This window comes from Brienomyrus brachyistius, chromosome 5, assembly GCF_023856365.1.
Source record: "Brienomyrus brachyistius isolate T26 chromosome 5, BBRACH_0.4, whole genome shotgun sequence".
In the NCBI taxonomy this organism is placed as follows: domain Eukaryota; kingdom Metazoa; phylum Chordata; class Actinopteri; order Osteoglossiformes; family Mormyridae; genus Brienomyrus; species Brienomyrus brachyistius.
In genome coordinates this window covers 25758896-25779864 of record NC_064537.1, presented here as the reverse complement: position 1 = coordinate 25779864, position 20969 = coordinate 25758896, and the positions used below count along the sequence as shown (strand labels likewise).

Genomic DNA, 20969 nt, shown 5'->3' with positions numbered 1-20969 from the left:
ATAATAAATGATATCTTAGAATGAAAGAGATAAATACCTGAAGTGTCTTTCCTCGATAGGAAGAGGTAGATGAAATCAGTGTAAACCAACTGTTGTTGTGCCGTGTCCATGGATGAGACTTGGTCGCTCAGAGCCTTTACACTGAAATGGAGACGTTAATTCCAGTAAGTGTGACCATTCCATTCAAAGGTTAAGATAATTTCCACTACCATGGAAAGCACCCTTGACACAGAGGGTCAGGTTTGTACGTACACAGCCTGGTAGGTCTCACAGCTGAAGTTCTTTGTGCTGAGACAGGACAGAAACTCTTCAGACACTGATGGCAAGAACGGGTGAAGTCTCCTCTGGAACCACTGGTCGACAAAGCTGACGTTTTGCAGTTGCGTATTGCTCAAGTTATTAATTCTGACTTCTTCGATTGCATCCAGGACTACTGAGCCGATAGAGCTATTGATCTGGTTGGACTGAAGGAGAGGAAGGGTAGCGTCTCAGTGAGACCTTGGCAGTAACAACTGGCAAAGCTTTTAAAATGGACTACTCTTGCTTACAGGTTATCAAGGAATATCTAGTAGCTTGTAAAGTGGAGATATAACCGATAGAGAATGCATTAGATCGGCTCGGAATTCGGTGTACCATATCTGAGTATGAATCCAATGCTTCATCAAGGACCGCAGAGAATTTGGTGAAAATCAGCTTCCAGGTTAATAACGGGTAACTAAGGCTAGTGGCCAGTTTGCACTGCAAGAGACTGATCAGATTTTCCGTTGTGAATTCCGCTTCCTTTAGGAAAAAGAAAGAAAGACAACAGAATTAGCCTTGTACTAGAGGCAATTTAACTGCGGTTTCAAATGTTTATGACATGAGCACAGAACATTCTCCAGGTGCTGCTAATACATTTAGGAATATAGTGGAAAGTGACATACTGGGGAACAGACAAAATCAGCAATGCTGAAGTTGCAGAGCATCCCAGCTGCGCTCTGATGTGCCACCAACTGGTCGGATGGAGATCTATGGAAGAGAGTCAGGGAAAGTACGATTTTAAATAAAGTCCACATTCAGTGGTGCGATACCAAAATAAACAAATAAATAAATAAATGTCAAGACGTATTCACTCTTGCTCTCAGTTGAATTTTAAAGCTTCCAACACAAGAAAGAATTCTCACAATTACAGAGCCTCTTAAAATTTTTTAGAAAATTCTCAAATTAAATGCAGAAAAACCTACCCCTGAAGAGCGGAACAAACGTCTCTCTCTGGAAAACATAGAGAAGACAGAGTTAGTTTTAACATAATAGAGATAATCAAAATCAAATTTGTTGCTACAGTAATTATTAAAAAAAAAAGCTCTCCAAAATGAACTCACCATTGATCGGTGTATCTTCGCACTGGAAAAATATGAGAAAAAGCAAAGAACATGTTACAATGTACAAAGTCATTCAATTGCTTTATTTACCTCTGTCATCTGTGTATGTAAATGGAAGAAGCTCAATATCAAACTATGAGACTGAATATGCAAAATTCCATAATTAACTTACGTGACCAGCGACAGGCAGCGGTGTGCACACTTTTTTGGGTAAGGGGAGGAGGGGAGGATGAAAAAGGCGTCAGTGAGAAAGTCTTTTTTAAATGTTTGATAAACTGATATTCATGAATAAAGGACAATTTAAAATTACAGCTCATTGCTATGGATCCAACATCCACAGGGTTAAAAGAATTCCTTGAACACCTACTGTATGGAGCTCTTTGCATTAGCAAGACCTTGCAGGATTCAATGCCATGGGTGAGGTCTTGTGGAAGAGATTCAATGCTTTGGTCAAGCCCAGTGAATCTGAGTGAGCATTAACAGAATAAAAGGGTACCATGAGTCTTTGTTTGTAACATGTCAGGTGAAAGCCTTGGTCTGTAAAACACAGGACGTCAAGGTAAGCCTTAACATTCTTACATGGCACGGTACGACTGGCAGGTAATGTTCCTGGGGATGACATCCAAACTGCTAGGTTGAAGGCTAGGCATCAGCACCACCAAATAGTGTTGGAACCAAATTGCAAAGTCGTTTGGTGCAAAGGTATCAAGTCTGGGTGCCAGTGCTGTCAAGGTCAGGTTTAGCATGATATTCCTTACAGCAGAGTTTTCGATGACGGTTAAGTTTCTCTGAAAAGAAGAGAATAATTTGATTTTGAACAGTGTCCGCCTAATTCCATAAAGCCACGAATGTCATGGAAAAAAAAAATATATCAGAGCCAAAGTCTGAGAAAACGAAATCTGCTACAAACTAATTTACCTTCTCTGCGGCCTGAGCAAAATCTTCAAAGAACTCATCTAGCTCCCTGTCATCTGGAGACGTCAACAAGCTGCTGAAAACAGCAGTCACGATGGTTTCGTTCTCTAGAGCGTTATTAAGAGGATCGAATAACAGTTCTACTTTTTGTCCTGGAGAAAGGGAGTCCAGAATTTGCAGCTATATATGGACAACAAAGAAAGAATGAAAGAAAGAAAGGTTTTATTTCAGGGTATCGCTGAAAGCAAGAGTGCAACAGATTCTACGTTTTAAGACACTGGAACCCGGCAAAAGCCCTTTCAAAAAGATGTCATTGTACCCCAGCAACACCAAAGTCCTTCAGGTCTGAGTAGTTTGCATATTTGGAGAAATTTCCCAAGTTGAGGGACAGCCACTCCACTTGGTTTTGGGTGTTTCCTTGACAGGCTGAAAGGCAGAGAGAAGAAAGGTTTTTCACGCCAAGTAATGACTCCCATCAAGCACAACCAACTCCGTATAACTGTTAACATTTCAATACTGGAAATGCTACCCATGCTGATAAAACGCATCGGTCATTATCCAAAAACACAACCATTTACATGACTGCAGGTTTTTCTAAACCTACCAGGATCGTGGTTTTGGAAAATGGCTTCCTTGAGGTACGCGACCAAAACCTTGGTGATTTCCTCGATTTGTTCAGATGTCATTTCTGAGAAGACCTCGTCCATTGCAAAAACACTATAAAAGAAGACAAAGTGGAGATGAGTGCTTTGCAGTTCTCCGGTCCATCTGCCAGACTCAGTAGTTTGGCTACATTCACATTATCTCAAAGAGACAAAATGCATCAAAATTTTCACAATGAAACCGGAAAATGACTCACATGACTTGGTAATCAGTGCAATTGACATAGGAGAGTGTAATGGAAAGCATCTCTGCATTGAAACTGGGAAGGAGGACAGTCAGCTTGACAGTGAACCAATCGACCCAGTCCTGCCTATTAAATTGTGGGAGATAATCGCGGATGACTGTGAAAGTCCGATTCATCATGACATCCCGTACTGCAGGTGTGATATCTGGAAGCTGGACAAACACAAAAGAAGAAATTACAATTTCCACTCCAGCATCATCAAGGTATTGCATTTTTTCATTTTTAAAACACTTCAGTGGATTTTGCATTTACAGCTGGAGGTGCTCACCGTTGGACTTTGGGCCAGTTCCGTCAGAAATTCATCGACGTTCTGGAAGGGGTTACCGATCTCCAAGTGGTCAAACACAGCATCTATCTGGCTTGTGTTGTTCAGTGTACCAGAGCTCAGTAGCATCTCAGCAGTTTGGGCTGGTGATAGTGTTGCCAGTGATTGGAGCTGGAAAAGGGCCAGAAAGAAGTCAGATTTGTAATTACACTGATGGCAAAACTCTGTACTATTATACTTAATATAAATTGCAGTGAGTTCAGGGTTAATGTTTTGGAACCATGAGTAAAGTGACTAGAAGGAAAAAATAGGTACTGTACCCAAGTGATGTTAAAGACCTTCAGCTCAGAGTAGTTCACATATCCGGAGAAATTTCCTAAGTTGATGTACAGCCACTCAGCATGGTTTTGAGCGTTCAGTTGGCAGGCTGACAGACATAGCAAAGGAACAATTTGCTTTCAGGTCAATAATTCTCAAGCTGAATAGTGAACCCATTGTAATTACAAACTTTTCAAGACCAATGATAGTAATGGTGTTTAGAGAAAGCAGAGTATTAAATTGGCAAATGCATCCAGTTGAGCAAGTAAAAAAGTTTAATCTATCCTACCTGAATCATGCTTTTGGAAAATGGCTTCCTTGAGGTATGCAACCAAAACCGTGGTTATTTCCTTGATTTGATCAGATGTCATTTCTGGGAAGACCTTGTCCATTCCAAAAACACTAGAAAGGAAAACAAAGTGGCGATGAGTGCTTCGCTGTTCTCCTGTCCATCTGCCAGACTCAGTAGTTTGGCTACATTCACATTATCCCAAAGAGACAAAATGCATGAAAATTTTCACAATGAAACCGGAAAATGACTCACATGACTTGGTAATCAGTGCAATTGACATAAGAGAGTGTAATGGAAAGCATCTCTGCATTGAAACTGGGAAGGAGGACTGTCAGCTTGACAGTGAACCAATCGATCCAGTCCTGCCTATAAAATTCATGGAAATGACTGAGGATGACTGAGAAAGTCCGATTCATCATGACATCCCGTACTGCAGTTGTGATATCTGCAAGCTGGACATAGAAAAAGCAAGAGATTAAATGATTCGATCAGCATTCATGTATTGAGTATTGTCCTGTTTTGCAATCTCCAGTTGATCCACTTGAAGGCACTCACCTCGGAGCCTTTGGCCAGTTCCGTCAGGAATTCATCAATGCTCTGGAAAGGGGTTATTTCCTCCAGGTGGTCAAACACAAGAGCTATCTGTTCTGCGTTTTTCAGTACACCGCAGCTCAGTACCATGTCCGCTGTTTGGGTTGGTGTCAGTGCTGCCAGTGATTCAAGCTGGAAAATAGTACAAGAAAGGGAGGGTGGTGGAGATGCATAATCACATTCAAAGCAGCACAATGTGGTGAAACTGAAAGAGTGTAGGGTCTTCAGTGTGAATTTTCTAAAAATAAAGGGAGAATAGTGACTGAAAAACAAAGGTATCGCACCCCTGTAATATTGAAGTCCATCAGCACAGAGTAATTGAGGTACGTGGAGAAATATCCCAAATTGATGGACAGCCACTCAGCATCATCGTGGATATTCTGTCGACAGGCTGAAAGGTATGAGTAAGAAGCAATTTGCATCCAGATTCGGAGTACGCTTAACATACTGTGAACCCAATAAAACTGACAACTTAGCATTTAAAATGGCAAAAGCAGCAAATGTCACGCCAAAGCATATAAACATGGAAAATTCTAGCTGTTCCAACCCTACCAGCAACATCGTTTTGGCCAGTGGAATCCTTGAGGTATGTGACCAAAACATTGGTGATTTCCTGGATTTGTTCAGATGTCATTTCTGAGAAGACCTGGTCCATTCCATAAACACTATAAAGGAAAAAGTTGCAGAGATGAGTGCTTTGCAGTTCTCCGATCCTTTTGCTAGACACTATTGTTTAGCCACATCCACATTGCCCCACTGAGAATCCAGTACTTTTCACGACTTATAACTTTCATAAATTAAACTGTCGATTAACTCACATGACTTGGTAATCAGTGCAGTTGACGTAAGAGAGTGTAATGGACAGCATCTCTGCGGTGAAACTGGGAAGGAGGACTGTCAGCTTGACAGTGAACCAATCGACCCAGTCCTGCGCATTAAATTCATGGAAATGACTCCTGATGACTGAGAAAGTCAGATTCATCATGACGTCCCGTACTGCAGGTGTGATACCTGGAAGCTGGAGAAGAACAAAAGAGGAATTTCACAATTGCCTTTGCTCTATATTGTTTTGAATACTTCAAAGGCTGTTTGATTTTCACTTGAAGGCAATCACCTCAGGATTTTTAGCCAGTTCGGTCAGAAACTCATCAACATTTTGGAAGGAGTTATTTTTCTCCAGGTTGTCAAAGACAGCATGCATCTGGTCTATGCTGTACCCTACACCAGAGCTCTGTATCATATCCGCTGTTTGGCTTGGTGTCAGTGCCACCAATGAATCAAACTAAAGAATAGAAAAAATGAAAGAAAAGAGGAAATCATTCATTAAAGTGCAAGGAAGTTTAACCAAAGGCAGATTTACTCAAGATTATTATTAGGGAGAACGTGTGTTTCAGTGCAACTCACGCAGGAGAAATTGCTGTTGAGGCTGACAAGATCTACCAGAGGTGCAAAGACAGAAAATGTCCCAAAGTTCTTTTGAAGCCAATCTAAGCTGCTGTTAGTGTTGGAGACACATCCAGTATCTGAAAGAGAAAGAACACCTGAGCCATCTGTCTTTTTAGCATTCTTCTGAAAGACAAACACCAGTGTGTGGCCATTCACAAACTCTGGATGGTGCCAATACCAGCATCTTTAAAACAGAGAAGAAATGTATAATAAATGATATCTTAGAATGAAAGAGATAAATACCTGAAGTGTCTTTCCTCGATAGGAAGAGGTAGATGAAATCAGTGTAAACCAACTGTTGTTGTGCCGTGTCCATGGATGAGACTTGGTCGCTCAGAGCCTTTACACTGAAATGGAGACGTTAATTCCAGTAAGTGTGACCATTCCATTCAAAGGTTAAGATAATTTCCACTACCATGGAAAGCACCCTTGACACAGAGGGTCAGGTTTGTACGTACACAGCCTGGTAGGTCTCACAGCTGAAGTTCTTTGTGCTGAGACAGGACAGAAACTCTTCAGACACTGATGGCAAGAACGGGTGAAGTCTCCTCTGGAACCACTGGTCGATAAAGCTGACGTTTTGCAGTTGCGTATTGCTCAAGTTATTAATTCTGACTTCTTCGATTGCATCCAGGACTACTGAGCCGATAGAGCTATTGATCTGGTTGGACTGAAGGAGAGGAAGGGTAGCGTCTCAGTGAGACCTTGGCAGTGACAACTGGCAAAGCTTTTAAAATGGACTACTCTTGCTTACAGGTTATCAAGGAATATCTAGTAGCTTGTAAAGTGGAGATATAACCGATAGAGAATGCATTAGATCGGCTCGGAATTCGGTGTACCATATCTGAGTATGAATCCAATGCTTCATCAAGGACCGCAGAGAATTTGGTGAAAATCAGCTTCCAGGTTAATAACGGGTAACTAAGGCTAGTGGCCAGTTTGCACTGCAAGAGACTGATCAGATTTTCCTTTGTGAATTCCGCTTCCTTTAGGAAAAAGAAAGAAAGACAACAGAATTAGCCTTGTACTAGAGGCAATTTAACTGCTGTTTCAAATGTTTGTGACATGAGCACAGAACATGCTCCAGGTGCTGCTAATACATTTAGGAATATAGTGGAAAGTGACATACTGGGGAACAGACAAAATCAGCAATGCTGAAGTTGCAGAGCATCCCAGCTGCGCTCTGATGTGCCACCAACTGGTCGGATGGAGATCTATGGAAGAGAGTCAGGGAAAGTACGATTTTAAATAAAGTCCACATTCAGTGGTGCGATACCAAAATAAACAAATAAATAAATAAATGTCAAGACGTATTCACTCTTGCTCTCAGTTGAATTGTAAAGCTTCCAACACAAGAAAGAATTCTCACAATTACAGAGCCTCTTAAAATTTTTTAGAAAATTCTCAAATTAAATGCAGAAAAACCTACCCCTGAAGAGCGGAACAAACGTCTCTATCTGGAAAACATAGAGAAGACAGAGTTAGTTTTAACATAATAGAGATAATCAAAATCAATTTTGCTTGCTACAGTAATTATTAAAAAAAAAAGCTCTCCAAAATGAACTCACCATTGATCGGTGTATCTTCGCACTGGAAAAATATGAGAAAAAGCAAAGAACATGTTACAATGTACAAAGTCATTCAATTGCTTTATTTACCTCTGTCATCTGTGTATGTAAATGGAAGAAGCTCAATATCAAACTATGAGACTGAATATGCAAAATTCCATAATTAACTTACGTGACCAGCGACAGACAGCGGTGTGCACACTTTTTTGGGTAAGGGGAGGAGGGGAGGATGAAAAAGGCGTCAGTGAGAAAGTCTTTTTTAAATGTTTGATAAACTGATATTTATGAATAAAGGACAATTTAAAATTACAGCTCATTGCTATGGATCCAACATCCACAGGGTTAAAAGAATTCCTTGAACACCTACTGTATGGAGCTCTTTGCATTAGCAAGACCTTGCAGGATTCAATGCCATGGGTGAGGTCTTGTGAAAGAGATTCAATGCTTTGGTCAAGCCCAGTGAATCTGAGTGAGCATTAACAGAATAAAAGGGTACCATGAGTCTTTGTTTGTAACATGTCAGGTGAAAGCCTTGGTCTGTAAAACACAGGACGTCAAGGTAAGCCTTAACATTCTTACATGGCACGGTACGACTGGCAGGTAATGTTCCTGGGGATGACATCCAAACTGCTAGGTTGAAGGCTAGGCATCAGCACCACCAAATAGCGTTGGAACCAAATTGCAAAGTCGTTTGGTGCAAAGGTATCAAGTCTGGGTGCCAGTGCTGTGAAGGTCAGGTTTAGCATGATATTCCTTACAGCAGAGTTTTCGATGACGGTTAAGTTTCTCTGAAAAGAAGAGAATAATTTGATTTTGAACAGTGTCCGCCTAATTCCATAAAGCCACGAATGTCATGGAAAAAAAAAACATATCAGAGCCAAAGTCTGAGAAAACGAAATCTGCTACAAACTAATTTACCTTCTCTGCGGCCTGAGCAAAATCTTCAAAGAACTCATCTAGCTCCCTGTCATCTGGAGACGTCAACAAGCTGCTGAAAACAGCAGTCACGATGGTTTCGTTCTCTAGAGCGTTATTAAGAGGATCGAATAACAGTTCTACTTTTTGTCCTGGAGAAAGGGAGTCCAGAATTTGCAGCTATATATGGACAACAAAGAAAGAATGAAAGAAAGAAAGGTTTTATTTCAGGGTATCGCTGAAAGCAAGAGTGCAACAGATTCTACGTTTTAAGACACTGGAACCCGGCAAAAGCCCTTTCAAAAAGATGTCATTGTACCCCAGCAACACCAAAGTCCTTCAGGTCTGAGTAGTTTGCATATTTGGAGAAATTTCCCAAGTTGAGGGACAGCCACTCCACTTGGTTTTGGGTGTTTCCTTGACAGGCTGAAAGGCAGAGAGAAGAAAGGTTTTTCACGCCAAGTAATGACTCCCATCAAGCACAACCAACTCCGTATAACTGTTAACATTTCAATACTGGAAATGCTACCCATGCTGATAAAACGCATCGGTCATTATCCAAAAACACAACCATTTACATGACTGCAGGTTTTTCTAAACCTACCAGGATCGTGGTTTTGGAAAATGGCTTCCTTGAGGTACGCGACCAAAACCTTGGTGATTTCCTCGATTTCTTCAGATGTCATTTCTGAGAAGACCTCGTCCATTGCAAAAACACTATAAAAGAAGACAAAGTGGAGATGAGTGCTTTGCAGTTCTCCGGTCCATCTGCCAGACTCAGTAGTTTGGCTACATTCACATTATCTCAAAGAGACAAAATGCATGGAAATTTTCACAATGAAACCGGAAAATGACTCACATGACTTGGTAATCAGTGCAATTGACATAAGAGAGTGTAATGGAAAGCATCTCTGCATTGAAACTGGGAAGGAGGACAGTCAGCTTGACAGTGAACCAATCGACCCAGTCCTGCCTATTAAATTGTGGGAGATAATCGCGGATGACTGTGAAAGTCCGATTCATCATGACATCCCGTACTGCAGGTGTGATATCTGGAAGCTGGACAAACACAAAAGAGGAAATTACAATTTCCACTCCAGCATCATCAAGGTATTGCATTTTTTCATTTTTAAAACACTTCAGTGGATTTTGCATTTACAGCTGGAGGTGCTCACCGTTGGACTTTGGGCCAGTTCCGTCAGAAATTCATCGACGTTCTGGAAGGGGTTACCGATCTCCAAGTGGTCAAACACAGCATCTATCTGGCTTGTGTTGTTCAGTGTACCAGAGCTCAGTAGCATCTCAGCAGTTTGGGCTGGTGATAGTGTTGTCAGTGATTGGAGCTGGAAAAGGGCCAGAAAGAAGTCAGATTTGTAATTACACTGACGGCAAAACTCTGTACTATTATACTTAATATAAATTGCAGTGAGTTCAGGGTTAAAGTTTTGGAACCATGAGTAAAGTGACTAGAGGGAAAAAATAGGTACTGTACCCAAGTGATGTTAAAGACCTTCAGCTCAGAGTAGTTCACATATCCGGAGAAATTTCCTAAGTTGATGTACAGCCACTCAGCATGGTTTTGAGCGTTCAGTTGGCAGGCTGACAGACATAGCAAAGGAACAATTTGCTTTCAGGTCAATAATTCTCAAGCTGAATAATGAACCCATTGTAATTACAAACTTTTCAAGACCAATGATAATAATGGTGTTTAGAGAAAGCAGAGTATTAAATTGGCAAATGCATCCAGTTGAGCAAGTAAAAAAGTTTAATCTATCCTACCTGAATCATGCTTTTGGAAAATGGCTTCCTTGAGGTATGCAACCAAAACCTTGGTTATTTCCTTGATTTGATCAGATGTCATTTCTGGGAAGACCTTGTCCATTCCAAAAACACTAGAAAGGAAAACAAAGTGGCGATGAGTGCTTCGCTGTTCTCCTGTCCATCTGCCAGACTCAGTAGTTTGGCTACATTCACATTATCCCAAAGAGACAAAATGCATGAAAATTTTCACAATGAAACCGGAAAATGACTCACATGACTTGGTAATCAGTGCAATTGACATAAGAGAGTGTAATGGAAAGCATCTCTGCATTGAAACTGGGAAGGAGGACTGTCAGCTTGACAGTGAACCAATCGATCCAGTCCTGCCTATAAAATTCATGGAAATGACTGAGGATGACTGAGAAAGTCCGATTCATCATGACATCCCGTACTGCAGTTGTGATATCTGCAAGCTGGACATAGAAAAAGCAAGAGATTAAATGATTCGATCAGCATTCATGTATTGAGTATTGTCCTGTTTTGCAATCTCCAGTTGATCCACTTGAAGGCACTCACCTCGGAGCCTTTGGCCAGTTCCGTCAGGAATTCATCAATGCTCTGGAAAGGGGTTATTTCCTCCAGGTGGTCAAACACAAGAGCTATCTGTTCTGCGTTTTTCAGTACACCGCAGCTCAGTACCATGTCCGCTGTTTGGGTTGGTGTCAGTGCTGCCAGTGATTCAAGCTGGAAAATAGTACAAGAAAGGGAGGGTGGTGGAGATGCATAATCACATTCAAAGCAGCGCAATGTGGTGAAACTGAAAGAGTGTAGGGTCTTCAGTGTGAATTTTCTAAAAATAAAGGGAGAATAGTGACTGAAAAACAAAGGTATCGCACCCCTGTAATATTGAAGTCCATCAGCACAGAGTAATTGAGGTACGTGGAGAAATATCCCAAATTGATGGACAGCCACTCAGCATCATCGTGGATATTCTGTCGACAGGCTGAAAGGTATGAGTAAGAAGCAATTTGCATCCAGATTCGGAGTACGCTTAACATACTGTGAACCCAATAAAACTGACAACTTAGCATTTAAAATGGCAAAAGCAGCAAATGTCACGCCAAAGCATATAAACATGGAAAATTCTAGCTGTTCCAACCCTACCAGCAACATCGTTTTGGCCAGTGGAATCCTTGAGGTATGTGACCAAAACATTGGTGATTTCCTGGATTTGTTCAGATGTCATTTCTGAGAAGACCTGGTCCATTCCATAAACACTATAAAGGAAAAAGTTGCAGAGATGAGTGCTTTGCAGTTCTCCGATCCTTTTGCTAGACACTATTGTTTAGCCACATCCACATTGCCCCACTGAGAATCCAGTACTTTTCACGACTTATAACTTTCATAAATTAAACTGTCGATTAACTCACATGACTTGGTAATCAGTGCAGTTGACGTAAGAGAGTGTAATGGACAGCATCTCTGCGGTGAAACTGGGAAGGAGGACTGTCAGCTTGACAGTGAACCAATCGACCCAGTCCTGCGCATTAAATTCATGGAAATGACTCCTGATGACTGAGAAAGTCAGATTCATCATGACGTCCCGTACTGCAGGTGTGATACCTGGAAGCTGGAGAAGAACAAAAGAGGAATTTCACAATTGCCTTTGCTCTATATTGTTTTGAATACTTCAAAGGCTGTTTGATTTTCACTTGAAGGCAATCACCTCAGGATTTTTAGCCAGTTCGGTCAGAAACTCATCAACATTTTGGAAGGAGTTATTTTTCTCCAGGTTGTCAAAGACAGCATGCATCTGGTCTATGCTGTACCCTACACCAGAGCTCTGTATCATATCCGCTGTTTGGCTTGGTGTCAGTGCCACCAATGAATCAAACTAAAGAATAGAAAAAATGAAAGAAAAGAGGAAATCATTCATTAAAGTGCAAGGAAGTTTAACCAAAGGCAGATTTACTCAAGATTATTATTAGGGAGAACGTGTGTTTCAGTGCAACTCACGCAGGAGAAATTGCTGTTGAGGCTGACAAGATCTACCAGAGGTGCAAAGACAGAAAATGTCCCAAAGTTCTTTTGAAGCCAATCTAAGCTGCTGTTAGTGTTGGAGACACATCCAGTATCTGAAAGAGAAAGAACACCTGAGCCATCTGTCTTTTTAGCATTCTTCTGAAAGACAAACACCAGTGTGTGGCCATTCACAAACTCTGGATGGTGCCAATACCAGCATCTTTAAAACAGAGAAGAAATGTATAATAAATGATATCTCAGAATGAAAGAGATAAATACCTGAAGTGTCTTTCCTCGATAGGAAGAGGTAGATGAAATCAGTGTAAACCAACTGTTGTTGTGCCGTGTCCATGGATGAGACTTGGTCGCTCAGAGCCTTTACACTGAAATGGAGACGTTAATTCCAGTAAGTGTGACCATTCCATTCAAAGGTTCAGACAATTTCCACTACCATGGAAAGCACCCTTGACACAGAGGGTCAGGTTTGTACGTACACAGCCTGGTAGGTCTCACAGCTGAAGTTCTTTGTGCTGAGACAGGACAGAAACTCTTCAGACACTGATGGCAAGAACGGGTGAAGTCTCCTCTGGAACCACTGGTTGATAAAGCTGATGTTTTGCAGTTGCGTATTGCTCAAGTTATTAATTCTGACTTCTTCGATTGCATCCAGGACTACTGAGCCGATAGAGCTATTGATCTGGTTGGACTGAAGGAGAGGAAGGGTAGCGTCTCAGTGAGACCTTGGCAGTGACAACTGGCAAAGCTTTTAAAATGGACTACTCTTGCTTACAGGTTATCAAGGAATATCTAGTAGCTTGTAAAGTGGAGATATAACCGATAGAGAATGCATTAGATCGGCTCGGAATTCGGTGTACCATATCTGAGTATGAATCCAGTGCTTCATCAAGGACCGCAGAGAATTTGGTGAAAATCAGCTTCCAGGTTAATAACGGGTAACTTAGGCTAGTGGCCAGTTTGCACTGCAAGAGACTGATCAGATTTTCCTTTGTGAATTCCGCTTCCTTTAGGAAAAAGAAAGAAAGACAACAGAATTAGCCTTGTACTAGAGGCAATTTAACTGCTGTTTCAAATGTTTGTGACATGAGCACAGAACATTCTCCAGGTGCTGCTAATACATTTAGGAATATAGTGGAAAGTGACATACTGGGGAACAGACAAAATCAGCAATGCTGAAGTTGCAGAGCATCCCAGCTGCGCTCTGATGAGCCACCAACTGGTCGGATGGAGATCTATGGAAGAGAGTCAGGGAAAGTACGATTTTAAATAAAGTCCACATTCAGTGGTGCGATACCAAAATAAACAAATAAATAAATAAATGTCAAGACGTATTCACTCTTGCTCTCAGTTGAATTTTAAAGCTTCCAACACAAGAAAGAATTCTCACAATTACAGAGCCCCTTAAACATTTGTAGAAAATTCTCAAATTAAATGCAGAAAAACCTACCCCTGAAGAGCGGAACAAACGTCTCTCTCTGGAAAACATAGAGAAGACAGAGTTAGTTTTAACATAATAGAGATAATCAAAATCAATTTTGCTTGCTACAGTAATTATTAAAAAAAAAAAAAAGCTCTCCAAAATGAACTCACCATTGATCGGTGTATCTTCGCACTGGAAAAATATGAGAAAAAGCAAAGAACATGTTACAATGTACAAAGTCATTCAATTGCTTTGTTTACCTCTGTCATCTGTGTATGTAAATGGGAGAAGCTCAATATCAAACTATGAGACTGAATATGCAAAATTCCATAATTAACTTACGTGACCAGCGACAGGCAGCGGTGTGCACACTTTTTTGGGTAAGGGGAGGAGGGGAGGATGAAAAAGGCGTCAGTGAGAAAGTCTTTTTTTAATGTCTGATAAACTGATATTCATGAATAAAGGACAATTTAAAATTACAGCTCATTGCTATGGATCCAACATCCACAGGGTTAAAAGAATTCCTTGAACACCTACTGTATGGAGCTCTTTGCATTAGCAAGACCTTGCAGGATTCAATGCCATGGGTGAGGTCTTGTGGAAGAGATTCAATGCTTTGGTCAAGCCCAGTGAATCTGAGTGAGCATTAACAGAATAAAAGGGTACCATGAGTCTTTGTTTGTAACATGTCAGGTGAAAGCCTTGGTCTGTAAAACACAGGACGTCAAGGTAAGCCTTAACATTCTTACATGGCACGGTACGACTGGCAGGTAATGTTCCTGGGGATGACATCCAAACTGCTAGGTTGAAGGCTAGGCATCAGCACCACCAAATAGTGTTGGAACCAAATTGCAAAGTCGTTTGGTGCAAAGGTATCAAGTCTGGGTGCCAGTGCTGTCAAGGTCAGGTTTAGCATGATATTCCTTACAGCAGAGTTTTCGATGACGGTTAAGTTTCTCTGAAACGAAGAGAATAATTTGGCAATGTCCACATAATTTCATAAAGCCTACTTAATACAGCAAACTTATTTACCTTCTCTGTGACTTGTGCAAAATTATCAAAGAACTCATCTAGTTCCTGGCCTTTTAGAGAAGTCAACAAGCTGCTGACCACGTTAATTACGACAGTTTCATTTTCCAGAGTGTTACTTAGGGCTTCGAGTAACAGGTCCACTATTTGTTCTGTAGAGAGTGAGGGAAGAACTTCCACCTGTTTGATATCACAAGAAATACAGTTAAAATTACTTTTAAAATATTGTTGCCTTCTATTTATTAGCAATCTAATTTTGTTGTATGTTAATTAAGAAAATTTACCACAGAGATATTTTCCTCCATGTTGACCAAATCTTCCAGTGTTACAAAAATAAAATATAGACCAAAGTTTTTTTCTATCCAATCTTTCATTCCATTTGATTCTGATAAGCATCCAGGATCTGTGTGTTAAAATACGTTTTTCACTTCAATATTCTTTCCCCCATTGTCAAATAAAAAACATTTCTCTTTGAAATCTGTAAACGTTTATAAACTATAAATATTTTCATTATACCTGATATATCTTTTCTTGAGAGGTACATAAGCATGAAATTTCTATATATCATTTGCTGTGTTTCAATGTTCATTGTTGAAAACTGCTCGTTAAAACCGTTAACTCTGAAAATGGAGATACATACAGTATTGTGAAAAAATATCTGTTAAATACATCAAATACTAAATTAATATCTGAAGTAAGATCACCCAAAACTAATGTTCAACTAATTTTTTATGGTTACAGTTTTATACCCACATTGCTTGGTAGGACTGACAGGTGAAATTTTTAGTGCTCAGGAGCGTCAGGAATTCCTTGGTTAAAAATGGTAAGAGTGGTTGGATTTTTATCTTGAACCATATGCTCATGTCTTCCCCATTGTTTTGATTGTGGTTGTTTGTGTTTAAAGCTCCAAACAAATCAATAATAGCAGTGGACTCCGTATCATTATTTTTCTTAGAAGAAAAAGAAAACATTATTAAACATTATTACAATAAACTGTTTTTAAACAATATTGTATTACTTCACACTGTCACCATCACATCCTCGTAGTGTCGTTTCAATTGTAGGTTTCAGTCGAAAAATGCATGACTTCTCATATAATGCTATGGAAGCGACATGTAGGCTGCAATAGCAATCAATCTGCATATATAAACCTATTACAAAATGTGAGCTGCTACCTCAAACTAATTGGCATTACACTGTTTTTCTACACTCAAAGAAATCAATCAAAAGTTAAGAAGTTAATCAGAAAAACAAACATATCCTACTAGGTTATTGTAGATATTCAGGGTGGATTCCATGATTCTTGTGAGGTCATTTTCAAGCATTAAGAGCTTCTCTCCCGAGAAGCCTTCATTGTTGTAAATGACACAAAACAAGTGGTTGGTGATGTTGTCCAGTGCATTTAAGATCTGAAATAAAAACACATTGCAAACCAAATCATAACTATTTTAAATGGGCTTCAATTATTTGAAAGGGAGTAATAGTTAACTATTGCATATGAAAAACTGGCAAAATATCCATCCATCCATCTTCCAAACCGCTTATCCTAAAGGGTCGCGGGGGGTCCGGAGCCTATCGCGGAAGCAATGGGCATGAGGCAGGGAACAACCCAGGATGGGGCCCCAGCATGTTTTTGGACTGTGGGGGGAAACCGGAGTACCCGGAGGAAACCCCACGACAACATGGGGAGAACATGCAAACTCCACACACATGTAACCCAGGCGGAGACTCGAACCCGGGTCCCAGAGGTGTGAGGCAACAGTGCTAACCACTTGGCAAAATATAAATATTAAAAATATTTTTTAAATTATATTTACATGTGTCTGTTGCATTACTATGACTTTACTATGGTCAACAAACTAAACATGCATACATAACTTTTCTTTGTTTGTAGAATATCATTTTAGGATATGTGAGGTAATTTTTTTCAGACTTTGCTGGCAACTGCATCTAACCACTATTAAGTTGTAGGTTATTACTTTGGATATACAACAGAGAAAATAGAGTAGATTCACACTTACCCATGAGCTTGCATAATTTACAACGCGTGCGTTGCAAATTTCTACAGAGGTATTGCCTGATGTCTTGTTTTGGTAAGAAAGCCTATAATGAATCAAATAAAGTCTGTGTTGTTGAATCAATAATAATAATAATAATAATAATAATAATTAGCCATTCTTTACAGATTTCTTCTTTTAGTAATATCAGCATTTTTTATGCACAGTGATTGATACACACCCATTTTCCGTGATAGACTGCCTTGTTTCTGAAATATCAAATAAACATTAGCAGTTGCATATTTAGAATTATGTAACTGGGTGAAGTCGCATGTATAAATAACAACAGATAGATGAATGGATGTTTTCAACCTTACCATTTTCATTGGTAAGGTTTTTCGTTTTATTGCACTGAAATACAGAATGATGTAATTATTTAAAAAATTGGTTTTTATCTTGCTGTATAATTTGATTTTCCTATGTCCAACCTTTATCATTTAGAATATTCCTCCTATTTGTACAATATGTCACATAAATGCACATATGTATATAAATTAATGCATCAAAGAAATTGGTGTCTTTAAAATGTAATAAAAGCAGTAATTCATAAATACCTTTCCTGAAGCCAGGGGTATAAGAAAGCCTGATATAAAACAAACAATTGAATAAAAGGAAGTTTATCCAGCCATACTACAAAGACATTGTAAAAGATATTGTTTTGACTTATTGTCTAACAATTATTCAGACTCACCAAAGACCACCAAGGCCAGGAAGTGCAGAATGATGGGAAATTTTCCCATCCTCACACTAGGATGGGTCTGATATGTCGACACTGTATGCTGAATAAAAGACAAAATATTACTCTTCCTCTCGCCAGCTTGTTTCCCTGGTTTGTTATTCAGACAGCCAATAGGTGGCAGCATGGGTACAGTTATTGAAAGAAAGACATTCAAGACGTCTTGAAAACTTAAGGAAAATTGAGTTTTCAAACTCAACTGAGAAAAGAGAAGACATATTACAATGGCAAGAACACACATAGAATAATGCCCTTTTCTGCATTAATTAGTTGTAAAATATGATATCGTCATCTAAGTCACAAATATACAGAAATGCAATGCACTTGAATGCACACCAAACATACTATTATAATGTTTCATGTCTTTCTTGACCACACCATGAAACTTTCTCAGGGCTGTGGAAAAAGTCAGTGAACCCTTGGATTTAATAACTGGCTGAACCTCCATTGGCAGCAATGACTACAATCAAGTGCTTTGCAGTAGCTGCAGATCAAATCAATCACTTTGTCATATCAATTGACACTTTAGTAGAGTAGAGTGAATTTTAGGGTCATTTTCGAGTCATTGTCCAACTGCTTCATCCATTATGCTGTAGAGTCCCTTGATAATTGGGATTTCATTTTCCCCTCAATGATGGCAACCGGTCCAGGTCCCGAGGCAGCACAGGAGCCCCAAGTCATGGTGCTCCCAACTGTACTTCACCTTTATTTATACATTGGAATGTGGTGTTTTTTATGCCATATGCAAGAATTCAACATTAACTTCATCCAGTGCTCGATTTAAAATCGGCTCTGATAAACTCACAATGCCAAGGGGGATCCTCCATAACAAATTTCTATTTATAAGTAATCTGTCTAACTGATGAACTGTACCCTTCAGAGGTTAAGTGGGCTATCCCACAAAAAACAAAGTTTTGAGAAAATGAGCCCCAAAGCTGAAACCCTACAATTGATATATATCATAGGTAGCACAGAGGTATGACTTAAATGATGACAACTTATCCAATTGAAAATATTCAATAAAAAGGGGATATGGGTCAAAAATGTGGGATAGCCCACTTTACCTCTCAAGGGCACAGCTATTCAAGATTAATATTTAATATTTTAATATTTCCAAGTTTTATTCAAATCAAGAATTTTTGATCATTTTTTTGCGAGGCATGGTTCACATTAGCAGATGCTTTCTGTGAACAGCAAACTCAAAATGTTTGAGTGTTTGAAGTAGCTGTAACTCACACCGCCAAAGCTCGTTTCGTTGATCGGACTTCAGGTTTGCTATATCCTGACTCCGTTTAGCTTAGTTGCCCATTTGGCTTTAACTTAGGATTCACATACTTTTTCCAGCCTAGACTGTTTCAATGATGTATTCAACATGTAAAAAAACAAAAGTCGTTCTTCATTGTTATAACTTATAAAAAGATTACACCCTATTTTACAACAAATTTAAACATAACTGCAGGTAATTTGAAACGCTCCACATTCTATTTCTTGCCACTGTACATATATACAGTACATGCATATCCCTGTACATAGTATTATAATAGGAATACAATTTCACTAGCTTCCTGGGCACTTGCTGTGCTTGCATGTTATTTTATGGGGATGTGTCTCTGTGCCTGTATTCTGAAAGGCCCTTAACCCCCCGCCCCCCACCCCCAAAAGAGATGCTCTAGGAGTGCCAGTTAAATGCCTGATCCTTTACTCAAACCCCAAGCTTCACTCTCATCTCTGTATGCCTTAAAGGAGAGCATGAAATTGTATAAAATATTTCTGCTGTATTGTAAATCCATCAGCATTTTTACAATTGATGCGAGGGAGTTCCTTTGGGATAGTACTTCGGGACAACTTAGCTCCCAAATCACCTATTTAATATGTAATCTATATACTGACCTTTAACTTAAAATAAAAAAATAAAATAAAAGTAAAAATAAAAATAACTACATACACTGTACCTTAAACTGACGAACCGCTGAAGCCGTGCAATGTTTTTACGAGTGTTACAAAGTAGTGCATGTGTTTGTTATTATGAACCATTGTATTTAATCTTTAAATTAACAGGCTTTACGACAATCCGTTCCTAAGTACAAGTTGTCCATTAGTTGGAAATTCTTAATCCGGGGACTTCCTGTACTTAGTATTATTCAGTATGTGATTAATTAAACTCAATATACCTGTACCTGTTCTATGTGAGTTTCATGCACCATTTGATAAGGCCCTACACCTCTTTCAATCAAAGCCAACTTTTGAAACGTAGTGGCGTTCACCTGAAGTCAGTAAGTAAATGCTAGAAGAGCCAATTCAAGACGCAAGCAATTCAAGACCCTAAGCTAGTGGCTTTATAAAAACACTGAGTTTGTCCCATATTTTGCTGCACTTTTCATACAACTTGTACAGTCAGGACCCCCTCCTGGCCCCACAAATTTTATTGCCGTGGAACTGGCTGGGAAGAGGCGGGGTTGTGCTGTCCTATATGTGGCACCCCTACAGGCCCCCCTAAGGGTTAATACCTAGAATTGCCCCAGATGTCAGTCACTAAACTGAAATCTTTCATACGTACAAATGCAATGACTATAGTTAATTCTGGACTGTTGCAACAACAAGAACTAGAATTTCCTGCTGCCCTTGTATGACATGATTTCAGACCCCACATTCAGAGAAAAGGCTGGGACAATTTGCTAATCAGGTTCTCTGAATGGCTTACGATGTTTGATGGCCACAAACTCAGTAAAGTAAAATACAACCTGAAATTTGAACCCAACTTTGAAAAATAAAGAAAAAATAAGGTCTGGCAGTACAGTATAATTATTTTGATTTCAATGGATGCTCAAACAATTGTTTTTTTTTTTTTTTTTTTTGCAAAAAATATTACATATTTTTCATAAATGCAACATAAATCCAACACAAAATAATAATATAGACAACATGTAAAAATGTATTTTTAGATAATGATAACAACAACAACAAACACAATAATAATAATAATAATAATAATAATAATAATAATAATAATAATAATAATAATAAATATAGCATGTTTCTTTACCTGTTGTCTTGCAATGAAAACTGATCTAACTGAACTGAACTGTCTGACTTATCTGATGGGAAGAAGTAAAGAGAGCACTCGGTCAGACTACAATACTGCAAGGGTGTGCAAGCAGCAAAGGGTGTGGCTTGTCATGTGTACAATGTGAAGGTGGTACCAAGATGCTGGAATGTTTAAAACAGCGTATTTCACCAGATCAGCATATTTAAAATTCAACATGAAATGTAATAAGCTGCCCTCATTTTTCCTCATATTTTGGCATATTTTTACTATTGTTACTGGTATGATTTTGGGTTGCGAAATTT

General features: G+C 39.3%; 2 protein-coding genes across 2 annotated transcripts; both read right to left on the bottom strand.

Annotated features, from left to right (window-relative positions):
• Nucleotides 1-3415: 3415 nt before the first annotated feature.
• Nucleotides 3416-4770, bottom strand: LOC125742358 (uncharacterized). Its single transcript, XM_049014276.1, has 5 exons — nucleotides 4614-4770; nucleotides 4311-4510; nucleotides 4056-4168; nucleotides 3769-3875; nucleotides 3416-3619 (listed from the first exon to the last, which is right to left on the bottom strand). Exons 1-5 carry the CDS (start codon nucleotides 4737-4739, stop codon nucleotides 3416-3418), a joined length of 750 nt encoding a protein of 249 aa, XP_048870233.1. The 5' UTR covers nucleotides 4740-4770.
• Nucleotides 4771-6835: 2065 nt separating this feature from the next.
• Nucleotides 6836-20748, bottom strand: LOC125742357 (uncharacterized). The gene is made up of 18 exons (XM_049014275.1): nucleotides 20665-20748; nucleotides 17577-17664; nucleotides 17440-17468; nucleotides 17203-17236; nucleotides 17067-17094; nucleotides 16850-16931; nucleotides 16094-16237; nucleotides 15582-15778; nucleotides 15345-15448; nucleotides 15113-15231; nucleotides 14832-15008; nucleotides 14549-14757; nucleotides 8031-8128; nucleotides 7836-7864; nucleotides 7664-7685; nucleotides 7525-7552; nucleotides 7225-7309; nucleotides 6836-7081 (listed from the first exon to the last, which is right to left on the bottom strand). The coding sequence occupies exons 2-18, from the start codon at nucleotides 17623-17625 to the stop codon at nucleotides 6836-6838; spliced, it is 1680 nt and encodes a 559-aa protein (XP_048870232.1). The 5' UTR covers nucleotides 17626-17664; nucleotides 20665-20748.
• Between the last annotated feature and the right edge of the window lie 221 nt (nucleotides 20749-20969).

Bases quoted from the DNA above. Each gene is read 5' to 3' on its own strand.
- LOC125742357 (XM_049014275.1), bottom strand. From the start codon at position 17,625: ATGGGAAAATTTCCCATCATTCTGCACTTCCTGGCCTTGGTGGTCTTT. The intron at 15,232-15,344 runs GTATAATGAAAA...TTTAACACACAG, and splicing joins CTCAAGAAAAGATATATCAG to ATCCTGGATGCTTATCAGAA. The intron at 7,686-7,835 runs GTAAGTTAATTA...ATATTTTTCCAG, and splicing joins CGCTGTCTGTCGCTGGTCAC to TGCGAAGATACACCGATCAA.
- LOC125742358 (XM_049014276.1), bottom strand. From the start codon at position 4,739: ATGGTACTGAGCTGCGGTGTACTGAAAAACGCAGAACAGATAGCTCTT. The intron at 4,169-4,310 runs GTGAGTCATTTT...TTTCCTTTCTAG, and splicing joins TGCACTGATTACCAAGTCAT to TGTTTTTGGAATGGACAAGG. The intron at 3,876-4,055 runs GTAGGATAGATT...TATGTCTGTCAG, and splicing joins TTTCCAAAAGCATGATTCAG to CCTGCCAACTGAACGCTCAA.